General features: G+C 36.7%; 1 protein-coding gene across 1 annotated transcript in view; it reads right to left on the bottom strand.

Moving 5' to 3' along the window:
- The window catches only part of ATAD2 (ATPase family AAA domain containing 2), a 71357-nt gene that overhangs the window by 10820 nt on the left and 46862 nt on the right, over positions 1-13675 (bottom strand). The window contains exons 14-19 of the mRNA XM_029223012.1: positions 10046-10205; positions 9085-9175; positions 7724-8038; positions 7248-7380; positions 6716-6902; positions 5460-5645 (exon numbers count right to left, since the gene is read on the bottom strand). Of these exons, the coding sequence (XP_029078845.1) occupies positions 5460-5645; positions 6716-6902; positions 7248-7380; positions 7724-8038; positions 9085-9175; positions 10046-10205 (1072 nt within the window). The remainder of the gene's footprint in view (positions 1-5459; positions 5646-6715; positions 6903-7247; positions 7381-7723; positions 8039-9084; positions 9176-10045; positions 10206-13675) is intronic.

Here is a 13675-nt window from a genome sequence, read left to right as displayed (position 1 = left end):
GGAGAGGAAGGAATGGGGAATAATTGTTTAATGGATACAGAGTTTCTGTTTGAGTTGATGAAAAAGTTCTGGAAATGGATAGTGGTGATGGCTGCACAACATCATGAACGAACTTAAAGCAATGTACTTGATGTCACTGAACTGTACACTTAAAAATGGTTAAAATGGTAAATTAGGTTATTTTACCACCAAAAAAAGAATAAAGGCAAAACAGGTCTCAAAAGGATGTTTCTAAACAAACCTCTAGATCTTTCCAAGAATTATTAGAGGATGATAATGTTTATTCCTTGTATGATGTTTGTGTACTTTGTTCAGCCTACCTATGATACAGAGAAATTTACATTCACAGCTTTTGCATTTTCTGCTTTGTAGGTTCTTGCATGCTCCAAACTTATGAAGACTACATATACAACATCATTTATGAAATAAGTCTCTCCTTTTGCTAATCCATTCACTAAACTACTATGTATACAAGAGTCTACTAATGAACTGTATTACATTAATTTGTCATTTCTGGCCCAAATGAACAGTTTTAATCACTAACATTGTGGTATGCTTTACCATATTTGGAGGGCTTTTTCAAAATTTTCTTGGAAATTCAAGAACTTTTTTTTAGCCATGCCACGTGGCATGCAGGATCTTAGTTCCCCAACCAGGGATTGAACCTGTGCCCTGTACAGTAGAAGCACGGAGTCTTAACCACTGGACAAGCAGCGAAGTCCCTCAAGCAGTTTCTTCTTCTACATTAAATTTTAGAATCTATTTTGTTGATATTTCTATTGCAGTTTGTACCTTTTCCCCCTTTCTGGTGGCCTGGAAGTTGTCTGCTGTATTTCTATTCTTTTATTGTTACAAGTTTTAACAGACACATCTCTAAGCTTCTTTTCCTACCAAACTGTGAAGTTAATAATATCTACATATCAGATACAAATCTGAATGTGCTTTTACTTCCTCATTCTCCTTCACTATGTCCTTCCTGCCGTTTTGAGTTCAGAACCAAGATCAACTTAGATTTACAGTCCTCAAAAAAATGTTACTAGCACAGTTTTGTGACGAGTTTTACTGTTTTCTTTGCTCACTGCTTCTTATATGCAACTTCTGCAAAATAAAAAAAATCCAAGAGGAGAAATAATCCCTTAATAATTATTTCAGTCAGGGGTTTATGGGTAATAGTTTCTTAGGCACTGCATGTTCAAAAATATCTTTATTTTGTTCTTTCACTCAAATGCTAACTTTGCTGGGAAGAAAATTACAGGTGCAAAATTATTTTCCTTCTAACTTTGAAAATATTGCTCAGTTGCCTCCTTAGTAGCTGGTATTATACCAGTGAGAATGTAGAAGCAATTTGATTTTCAGTCCTTTCTAGTAATGTTTTATTCTCTTGGAAGATTTTTCTCTATACTTTTGGAGTTCTGAAATTTTATCTAGATGTGGGCCTTTTTATACCCATCAGTTAGAACAGGGGACCTTTTAAATCTGAACATTATGGTATTCTTTAATTCTATGAAATGTTCTATTATGTGACCATTTTTCTCTTGTACATTTTTCTCCTCCCATAAATCCCATTAAACAGATGTTAGACCTGAATCTATGTCCTCTGTTTCCTTTAACTTCTTCCTCACTTTTCAAATCTTTGTCTTGTTTTTATTATTTACTATAAGAATTTCTGATCTCATGATCTTCCATCTTGCTAATTCACTCTTATCTGTGTTTGCTTCTTTTTAGCCCTGTGGGGTTTTTTATTTGGGGGGAGTTATTTCATGTATAATGTCTTCAGTTGGTTCTTTTCCACAACAATCTGTTGCTGATGCATGGATATGATTTTCCATGGAGCTGTCCTTCCTCAAAAGCTTATAAATTTATCTTTGCCTTTGAAATCTTCAACTGTCCACAGATGCCTTTTCTGTTTATTCTAGCTTCTACTTCCAGTGATTATGAAAGAAGCTTGCCTATGTTAGACACAGAATGTGCCTGTAATTTGTCTTCTGGGCACAGGGTCTCCCTACTTCTCCCATTCAGTACCTATACATAAGTCACTGCTCTGCCACACTAGTCCTTGGGCCCACCTTCACTGCTCTAGCTGAGGACAAACAACTCAGCTGACTGCTGTCTGGCATGGCCAGAAGTGAAGAAAGCCAAAAAATCCAAAGTTGTCCAAAGGCTCTTTCAATTCCCTCCTAGCACTGAACCAGAGCTAGAAACCACTCCCATCTTTCAAAGCAGTCCTTTCATGCACATGCTTTAAAATGTGGTTACCTGTATCAATCTAATCCCCACTGCTTGTCTTTCACGATTCATCAAAGTTTCTAATCCACTGATGACTTTCTTTCTCATTTTTCCATACTGCTGTGTTGTTAGGGTCCACTAGTACTCATACATATAGATACTCTGACTGCAGTTTTGAGATGGACAAACTTTAATGTAGCTAATAATGGTATACACAGTACTTCTCACATATTATAGCCCAATGCTATATAGACAATATCACTGGATCACTAAGGACTACATAGACTATATAAGGCTCAAAGCAGACTTGCTTATTTGCATCCACATAGACTATTCATTTTATAAAATGAGCAATTCCTGGTCCAGTGCCCATTCCACCCTACAGTACAGTGTGATACTGGGATACTTTACTCAGTTTACAGTGATATGCTTAGGAAATATTACCATAAGAAAACAAAGAAGCTATCTTAAGAAAAATTTTTTTTGAGTACAAAATTCCCACATTCTTTTTTTTTTTTTTTTTTTGCTGTACGCGGGCCTCTCACTGTTGTGGTCTCTCCCGTTGCGGAGCACAGGCTCCGGACACGCAGGCTCAGCGGCCATGGCTCATGGGCCCAGCTGCTCCACGGCATGTGGGATCTTCCCGGACTGGGGCACGAACCCGTGTCCCCTGCATCGGCAGGCGGACTCTCAACCACTGCGCCACCAGGGAAGCCCCAAAATTCCCACATTCTTGATAAAGTTATCCAAGATTAAACTGATGACAGCTTTTCAACCTCCCTACGTCTTTATAAAGTTCAGCTAGTTTGCCTTACTTATTACCAAGAGTATAAACTTATCTTTGTTTTAAACTTTGAAATAATTAACAAAGTTTTAATTGACAGTGCGTACAATAAATCGATGGTTAACGGGGCTACTAAATAGCAATTCTTTACTCCGCTAATCAGAACATTGCTAAGTACTTAATTCATTCTGAGTACAGCCTTTCAAAAGGACTATAAAGAGAAAGACGTTCAAGAGAGTGACTAGAATTTTGAAGAAACTAAAAATATGTGTGACGTGTAGCAGAGCCTGCTATTATCACACTCCATGTTCTCTTCCTTTTGGGCACACTGCTATATCATATTTCCTGGTCTCCCTTGCAGTTAGGTATGGCTATGTGAGTTTTAGCCAATGGAATGTGAAAGGAAATGATATGTATCACTTTCAGACCAGGCACAAGAAGGCCAATCCTTTCAGCTGGGTGGAATGAAAGTAACCTGGAAAGTCACATGATGAAAATGAGAAAGCTCTCTCAGCCTGAGTGTCTGGTATGACTACATGGTGGAGGGTGGACCCGCCAATCTAGTCATCTGCCTGGTATTGTTAAGTGAGCAAGAAATAAACTTTTATTGTATTTAATATTCCTAAGGAATATACCTTATCATAGAAGAAGAAATTTTTAGTGTGAAGAAGACTGGGTCAGAGTGAGGAGATAGAAATGAACACAAAACCATATTCAAACATACAAAGAGCTTGTCATGATGAAGACAGAATAGACGGGCTCTCTATTTTATGTGGGAAACAAATGGAGATTAAGAAATGGAAGCCTCTCAAAATAAGTTGATTTTTCTAAGGAGTCAGAACTAACAAAATGAATTGTGAAGGTGTTCTATACAAAAGAAAGAGTTAGAGTCCAGAACTAGATGACTAAAGTAGAAAACTTTAAGGACTCTTCCCACCCTAAGAATCTGTAATTAATATATACTTAATGTTCATTTCCCAATTTATTTAAGTTTTAGTTGAAGAATTAACAACTACAAAACTGCCATCAGGGACACAATCTGGTCCTTTGATAACTCCCTGACATCATTTCCTTCTACTCTGTCCTTTATTCACTCTGTTCTAGCCACTCTAGACTTTCTGCGATTTTTCCAACACACCACACTCTTCCTTCAGGGCTTTCGCACTTGCTTTTCCTCTGCCAGGAACCTCTGTCCCTCAGATACTCAAATGGGTCACTACCTTACCTTCTCCAGGTATTTGCTCAAATGTCATCTTCTTGGTGAGGCTAACCTAGTGGATTTAACACTGTGGCCCTACCACACTCTTTTGGCATTGCTTAGCTAAATTTTTCTCCATACTGGTAGGTTGGTATTATATTTTATTTTTGTTTGTCTCTCCCTCAACTAAAATGTAAGCCCTAGAAGGATACAGATTTTTCTCTATATTGTTCAATGCTATATTCCCAATGCCTATAACCACGTCTGTCACAGAATAAGTGCTCAGTAAATATATTTAAAACAAAATATTTGAATTATCGTCCTACTAATGTTCTAAAAACACACACACAAGACTACAACATGCTTATTATGTATTCTGGGGACGGAGAGGTGGAAAAACGTCCCTGATTTCACGTATTTTACATTATGCTAGTAGAGATAGAGTCAAACGAATTAATATTTAATGTCAAGTAGTGATAAAAACAAAGCAGAGTAAGGGAGAAGAGAGTGATAGGCAGAGGTGTTACTGCTGTAATTGAGAAACTGATCAGGAAGACCTCTGAGGTGATATCTAGGCAGACATCTGAGAAAAATAAAGGATCACATCTTTATTTTCTATGTATCTAGGAGAAGAGTATTACAGGCAGAAGCAGAATGAACTTTGTCACTGGTAGTTGTCTAAATTGGCACAAATTTGAAGGACAGTAATTTGGTACTATCAAAAATGTCAAATGTGCATACTCTTTGGCTAAGCTATAGTTATTCCACTTTTAGGAATGCATGTTAAAAAAATCCACATAGTAATGCTCATATAATTTAAAACCCAAGAATGCTCACTGTAGCAGTTCAACAGGAAAAAAACTGGAAAATAACTAAAATCCTATTAATAAGGATTTGGATAAATAAATTATGGTATATCAAGAAAACAGAAAAAGCTATGCTGCTCTTGAAAGAAATAAGACTTATGTATTAAAAAACACATAAGATATATAAAGTAAGTTACAGAATAGTATGCATCATATTCCATTTAGAGAAAAAAAATTTACAATATGGTCTTACAATATACATACACATATACATATACCATCCTGCCCAACAAGCACATGTATCAAACAGCTAACAATGGTATCTTTAATAGGAAAACTTTTCCTTATAATTTTATTCACCTCTGTAGCACTTGGAATTTTTTCCATAAATTCTTATTACTTAAGTATATCTCTTTTTAAAATATAATAATTTCTCCCAAATTACCTCTTCTGGTAGAGTGGAATGGGGTTTGTCAGAAGTTGCAAGTAGTAAAACTGGAGCAAAAGAAGGAATATTCTGTAATAATGTGGTAAATGTGGCTTTAAGTGTTGGTCCAACTATTTCCCACCACAAGTGAATATGAGGAATATACACTATACTTGGTGCTGTTTTCTTAGCTTCATGAATCATCTAGTAGACAGAGAAAAAAATTACATTCAGTTAGAGAGTCAGCACATTAGTTATATGCTTTATTAATCTGGAACAATGTTTAATTTCCCGGAATTGTCATATAAAACCCTCAAGTTTTAAAAATGCTTCCCCAATCCCACAATCTTGTTTTTAAATGTTTTATAAAAGTCTCATTTTTAGGGCTTGGCTTCCCTGGTGGCGCAGTGGTTGAGAGTCTGCCTGCTGAGGCAGGGGACACGGGTTCGTGCGCCGGACCAGGAAGATCCGGCCACAACAGTGAGAGGCCCGCGTACCACACACACAAAAAAAGTCTCATTTTTAGAAAAACATAATTGCTTCAAGCAATTAGAAAACAGCTCAAGAAATCTAGAAGACTTTTCTGTTATGGCAACCAAGGTTAAAATAAAAATACAAATATAAAACACTTTTACATTAAAAAAATTTTAATATAGCAAAAACAGAAGCAGCAAGGTTCATATGGTTTTTGGAAAGAATCACCCCCTACAGATTTTTAGGAATACTTCATACAGTATAGTTTCTACCATCATGACAACTGTAACAACAAAAAATTTTCTAATATTTTAACTTTAAAAAAAAATCAATTAGCTGGCATCTTTTATCTTTTCAAACATCATTTCATTTAGTTTTAGGGAATTTACACACACACAAAATATATATATATACTAATTTTCAAGGGAAACGTACCTATTCTAATGAAGAAAATTAAAATTTTATTTTGCATAGCCGTCACTGTTTTAAGTATTTTACTCATTTCTCACAACAGCCATACAAGGTAAGGACTATTATTATCTCCATTTTGCAAATGGGGAAAATGGGGCAGAGAGATCTAATAACTTTTCTAAGTCACATAGCAAGTAAGTGGTGGAAAAGGGATGTAAACTCACACTCTTCAGTAACTGAGCACTTATGCATAGTTCTATTTTGAAAACCTGAAGTTAGAAATCAGAAAGACAAAAAACACAGTACAAAAAGAACGAGGCAATTCTAGATTTTGTCTTTGGAAGACTACTTTGACTTACAACTTATGTGTCTGGGCAACAATGAATTACCTGGGCACATGTTTCTTCAGGAGATGTAGCACTGACTCCAAAAAGAACAGGAATGTCTAATGTGTACACTGCAAATTTTTCCAAAGCATGAATGACAGCTGGTGCTAAATGAGAACCTTGCCCAAATCCTGGTTCTCCTACTATCAATATTCTTGGTCGAAAAGACATAGGTTGATAACAAGCATTTCTGAAAGAAATGAGTAATAACCTATGATTTAGGGAAAAAAAGTTTAAATTTCCCTCCCAATTACCAACTATGAACTTTAGAAGTCAAAAGTTTTGACAATATGGCCAGTCATAACATCATAGTTCATATGGTTTTTGGAAAGAATCAACCCCTACAGATTTTTAGGAATACTTCATACAGTATAGTTTCTACCATCATGACAACTGTAACAACAAAAAATTTTCTAATATTTTAACTTTTTAAAAAAGTCAATTGGCTGGCCTCTTTTATCTTTTCAAACGTCATTTCATTTAGTTTTAGGGAATTTACACAAGAAAAAAAAATTAATTTTCAAGGGAAGTGTACCTATTCAAATGAAGAAAATTAACATTTTCTTTTCTCTTATTAAAGGATTTTTGAGGAAGTCCATTTTCATATACTGAAGGAACATCGTCATCACTGTATACCAAGTCACTTTCTAAAAGAGGACAAGAAACATCTATAAAGTAAACAAAAAAAGTGTGCATTAGTAACTTTTCTGAATTACAAAGTAAATCTTCATGTAATGCCTCAGTTAGCAAACCAAGGAACTTCAATGACATTTTTTTAAGAATCAAAAATGTTTGTGTAGATATAAATAACAAGTAAATTAAAATAATGCATTCCAAACTTAGATTAAGTCTAGGGCAATCTGTGAAGTAAATTTCTTTCAAATATCTAGGCAAAGCATGGCCAAATTCCTTTCAAGAGGCTCTTTTATAAAGAAACATTACTGTACAGGGATGTACAAAACATTTAGTTTTACAGATTATGAAAACTAAATGGTCAATCAAGTTTCATACCTGAGTCTAATGCTTTTTTAGTTCCGATTTCCACATGTGGAAATACTCTCTGCAGAGCTTCTAAGATCTTGTCAACTGTGCTTTGCAGGAGTGGTTTCACAATGGCGGACAGGGCCTGCCCAGGTGATGTCACAGCTCTTTGGGAGGCTGGTATCATCTTTTGCATAGCTAACTCAAAGTCTTTAGCTGAGATGTTAATTGAAGAGAGATCCAACTGTAGTTTCTCACTGGTGGTATAGATCTGGGGGTAGCGTCGACGCAGAGCACACAGAGCAGCCTCAGAACATACTGACTTAATATCTGCACCACAGTACCCTATCCAAGGCAACCAAAAAGAATTTTTTTAAGTAAACCACCGCCCTATTAGCTTGACCGTGGTTAAAAGAAAATTAAAAATCAGCCCAGCAATATAGTAGCAAAATATTTAGGAGTAATAAGGCTAAAATGTCTCTCATTCCCCCAGTGAACTTACATGGTTGATAATAACCCTTAACAAATCAATCAACTTTTGAGAGTGAAATATGCAGGCATGAAGTAGAGCACAAGGGTCAAGAGCACGACTTTTGAAATCAATCAGGTTCAAATTCCAGTTTGTCATTTACTAGACGTGTGATCTTTAGAGATTTATGCTCTCTTTACTCATTTATGCTCTCTCAGCCATTTCTACATCTGTAAAATGGGGATAAAGCTACCTACTTCGCAGGACTGATGTAAGAATTACCGAAATAATACATGTAGAATGCTTAATAGGATAATTAGAAAAATGTGAACAGTTAGTAAAAGATCTAACTTCATTCTGATATTCCCTGACAGTCAAAATATCAATCACCTCTATATAATATCTAGGACTTTATACAAAGAAAACAGGACTTCCCTGGTGGCGCAGTGGTTAAGAATCCACCTGCCAATGCAGGGGACACGTGCTCAAGCCCCAGTCCAGGAAGATCCCACATGCCGCGGAGCAACCACACCTGTGCGCCACAACTACTGATCCTGTGCTCTAGAGCCTGTGAGCCACAACTACTGAGCCCATGCACCACAACTACTGAAAGCCTGCACACTCGCACGCCGCAACTATTGAGCCCGTACGCCTAGAGCCCGTGCTCCGCAACAAGAGAAGCCACCGCAATGAGAAGTCCGTGCACCGCAACAAAGCGTAGCCCCGGCTCATTGCAGCTAGAGAAAGACCCCGCACAGCAATGAAGACCCAACGCGGCCAAAAAAAAAAAAACATGCCAGCAACTATAAATAAGAAACAAATATAATTTGCATCTCTTTAAACATAACCTTGGCAAAACTACAACTTATTCCATCTTTGAAATGCACGTAATATTTCTTTTAATGCTTAAAGCAATGCTTACCAACACAGTTTTCTGCTAGTTCTTCTAGAAATATGTCCAGTGGTTTAGGATTCCAATGCCTTGTGTGAATCTTTAGAATTTCTTTTCGAGCCTACAAATAAAAACAGTTAAATTTTTCTATAATAATAAAGTGCTATTCAGATTAATTTCAATTTAGAATAATTTATCTAAAATTTTAAAGATTTTAATACCTAATATAAACAGAAATATGAAACAGTAAAAATGAAAAAAAAAAGATGTATTTGTAAGAGCTTGAGGATTTTATGTTAAACAGATCTACATTTATAGCTCAAGTTCTAGTCATCATAAATGTGAATGAGAGATATTAAGAAACTACTGGACTATTGTTTATTCTGGTACATATTAAGAACTGTTTTTAAGAGTACTGACAGCTCTACCCATATTTTCTAACTTGGTTCTCAAAATATTAGGCAGCTTTAAAATAACTGCATAGGATTATATGGTTGTATCTGTGAAAAAAGCCAAGGCTAATGAATTGGCTAAGGATTGACTGTTAGGCCACGTGTTCTGAATCAAAATAAAGCTGTATAATTAACATGCAAAGGTTGTGCTCAAATTGAAAGAATTTTAAGACTATTTCTAGGGAGGCACTATTTTATTACAAAAAAAAAAAAGGAGGGGGGTGGGGTGGGGAGTTCCCTGGCTGTCCAGTGGTTAGGACTTGGCACTCTCACTGCTGTGGCCCGGGTTCATCCCCGGTCGGGGAACTAGGATCCCACAAGCCGCAGGAACCAAAAAAAAAGAATAAAAATTTACCAAGTTATTTTCTTTAAATAAAATAATGCCTCCCTAAAAATACATACATACGTGTTTGAATGTTAATCATACAACTTCGCTTCAGAACATACAAAACTCAATCTTCAATTTTTCGCTATACCAAGACTTGTTCATGATAAAGGCAATCAATTTTGTCAAAATTTGAGTGACGTTAAATTCTTACATCTTTATCAGGTAGGCTAAAAAGGAATTCTCTGTCAAAACGACCAGGCCTTCGTAAAGCAGGATCGATAGAATCCAGTCTGTTGGTAGCACCAATGATGACAATTTCTCCTCTGCTGTCCAATCCATCCATAAGAGCTAGCAGGGTGGAAACAATTGAACTAAATTTAAAAATAAGAGAGAAGAGATTAATTGTGTGGAAGCTGAACACATCATTTCTTTTTTTTGCTAAGATTGAATACATTAAATGTGTGACTGAATTTTCTCAGAGCATTCCACTACTTTCAATGAGCTTTTTAAAAAGAAAATCTGTAAAATAACATACTACATGGCACATAGACATTTAAAGTCAATGGAAAACACAGCTTTCAGAATGCTACAAATGGTTCCTGGAAGCCATTTCATAAAGCATAATTTCACATAGGAACTTTAGAGTTCTCAAACAGGGATACAACATCAAAAAAATACAAGTACTAGGCAGACAAACAGAAGGTAAAAATAATAAAATGGTTCATTGTGTACACATTATCAAAGGACCCCAAAATAAAACAGAATATACATAAAGCATAAAAACATAGGATTTGGACTTCCCTGCTGGCACAGTGGTTAAAAACCCCCCTGCCAATGCAGGGGACACAGGTTCAATCCCTGGTCTGGGAAGATCCCACATGCTGCGGAGCAACTAAGCCCGTGCGCCACAGCTACTGAGCCTACGCTCTACAGCCCATGAGCCACAACTACTGAGTCCATGTGCCACAGCTACTGAAGTCTGTGTGCCTAGAGCCCGTGCTCCACAAGAGAAGCCACTGCAATGAGAAGCCCGCGCACCGCAACAAAGAGTAGCCCCCACTCGCCGCAACTAGAGAAAGCCCATGCGCAGCAATGAAGACCCAACACAGCCAAAAATAAATAAATAAAATAAATAAATTTATTTTTTTAAAAAAGAGTTTTAATTACATTTTAAACTTTTCATTATGGAGAGAGAATAGTACAACAGTCTCCACATCTTCATCACTCAGTTTCAACAATTATCAGTATTCCTTTTTTGTCTTCACCCAATAGCTTTTAAAAAAACCAACCAAACAAAAAAATCTCAGGTCATTTAACCCATAAATATTTCATGTTAAGTGCTTCACATATGTATTTCTGAGGATAAGGACTTTTAAAAACTCCCACAATACTATGACACCAATGTAAATGACACTAATTCCAATTTCCCTGATCGTATCAAAATATCTTTTTACATTTGGTTTGTTCAAGCCAAGATCTACACACATTGCACTTGGTCAAACAACCCTCAAATCCATAACAGTTCCCCATCACCCTTCCCTCACTTTTTTTTTCTTCCTCCATGCCATTTATTTTTTGAAGAAACTGGTTCATTTGTTTTGTAGAATTTCCCTCCCACATCTGGATTGAGCTGATTGCTTCCTGATAGGCTCATTTAACTTGTCCTTTAGCTTTCATATTTCCTGTAAACTGGTAGTTACATCTACAAGCTTAATAAATATAGATTAAACTATTTGGGATAGCATATTTCACAGGAAGATACCATGTATTTCCTACTGTATACATCAGGAGGCAAGTGATACCATATTTTCATTTTTAAGATCAGTAGGTTGGGTTTAGTTGAGGTGTTATCAGGTTACTCCACTCATCATAAACTTTACTATTAACCTTTTCAACTTATCTGCTTTCACAGCAGCCACCGATAGCAGCCACTGATAACTACTGCTTAGATCAAGGTTTCTCAATCTTGGCACCATTGACATTTTGGGCCAGATAATTCTTTGTTGTGGAGAGCTGTCCTGTCCACTGTAGGATATTTAACAGCATCCATGGTTTTCACCCACTTGAAGCCAGTAGAGCACTCCCCCTCCCAGTTGTGACAATCAAAAATATATCCAGACGTGTCCCCTGGGGGGCAAAATCACTCCCAGTTGAAAACCATAGTTCTTGATCCACTATTTCATAAGGGGTTGCAAAATGGTTATTTTTCTAATTCAATAATTTCCTTTGTGTTTATTAAATGTGATTTTTCTATAGAGAACAAAGTTCTCTTTATCATTATTATTAAATTACTCTGAATCATGGTTACAGGACAGGAAAAAGAAATGCTTGATTCATTCTCTTCATCAATTTTCAGAGTAATGAGTCACTGTCTTAGCAATCTTTGGAGTGACCAATTAAGTTCTTTTTTAAAACAGATCATTAAAAACTGATGATTTCTGTGTACTTGATACACTTCAATATACTGAGTCTCTTAAAAATGTGTATACATATTTAAGAGACTCACTATACTGGGTCTCAAACTGTCCCGTCTTTGGCCAATGGAAACCCCTTCAAACTGGCTGTCACTCTGATATGACCCCAGTAGTCTTTGATTGCTTCTTCACTTCCAGGAATTACAATATGTTCCAGGCTTGTCTTGCTATTTCCCATCTCAGTTCTGCCTAACACCTCCTCCACTAAAGAATCCTAGTATTTAAAGATCACACTCTGATTACTAAGGGTATGAATTGCCGCTGGACTGTGATTGTTTCTAGGCCTTTTTAGTGTCCAGAGATAGGAATCATTTTTTTCTTTAAAAATAAAATTCATCGTAAGTTCATACTGGTATTTCTAATTCAAGTAAAGATTTGAGGTTTTTTTTTTTTTTTGCGGTACGTGGGCCTCTCACTGCTGTGGCCTCTTCCGTTGCGGAGCACAGGCTCCGGACGCGCAGGCCCAGAGGCCATGGCTCACAGGCCCAGCCGCTCTGTGGCATGCGGGATCCTCCCAGACCAGGGCATGCACCCGTGTCCCCTGCATCGGCAGGCGGACTCTCAACCACTGCGCCACCAGGGAAGCCCGATTTGAGGGTTTTAATTTAATTTACTTTATATTTGTATCCTCTTTTCTTAGGCTAAAAATCTTATTTTCTAATGCATTCACATACTTACTTATTTGCATTACCCTACAATTATTACCAACAATAAGATAAAGAGGATAGTTTAATCATGTTCAACGTGCTAACTTCTAACAAAGCTGAATTTGGACTTCCCTAGTGGCGCAGTGGTCCACCTGCCAGTGCAGGGGACATAGGTTCGAGCCCTGGTCCAGGAAGATCCCACATGCCGCGGAGCAACTAAGCCTGTGAGCCACAACTACTGAAGCCCACGCACCTAGAGCCCGTGCTCCTCAACGAGAGAAGCCGCCACAATGAGAAGCCCACGCAACACAATGAAGAGCAGCCCCTGCGCGCCACAACTAGAGAAAGCCCGCACGCAGCAACGAATACCCACACAGCCAAAAATAAAAAATATAAATAAATAAATAAATTTGTAAAAAGAAAGGAAAAAGATTTACTCCCTTAAAGTAAATAAATAAATAAATAAGCTTAATTTAACAAAATTGTTTTTCTCTCAGATTTTTTAAGTCTTTGGAAAAAACAAAAATCTAAGTTCTCTTAAAAATATATATTTGAAATGATAAGTGCTTGCTAAAATTATTCTATATTTCTTGTTAAAATTTCTCCAATCCCTTTTAGAACTGTTCCAAAATACAGTAAGTACTCAATTACTTGATTGCAAAGTGATGGTCGTATTGTTAAATATATTTTTCCCTATCAACACAATGAATACAGTATGGC

This window comes from Monodon monoceros, unplaced genomic scaffold (assembly GCF_005190385.1).
Source record: "Monodon monoceros isolate NGI ecotype Baffin Bay Population unplaced genomic scaffold, NGI_Narwhal_1 Super_Scaffold_14, whole genome shotgun sequence".
Lineage (NCBI taxonomy): Eukaryota > Metazoa > Chordata > Mammalia > Artiodactyla > Monodontidae > Monodon > Monodon monoceros.
Note: the sequence above shows the minus strand (reverse complement) of the source record. Positions and strands in the feature narration are given on the sequence as shown.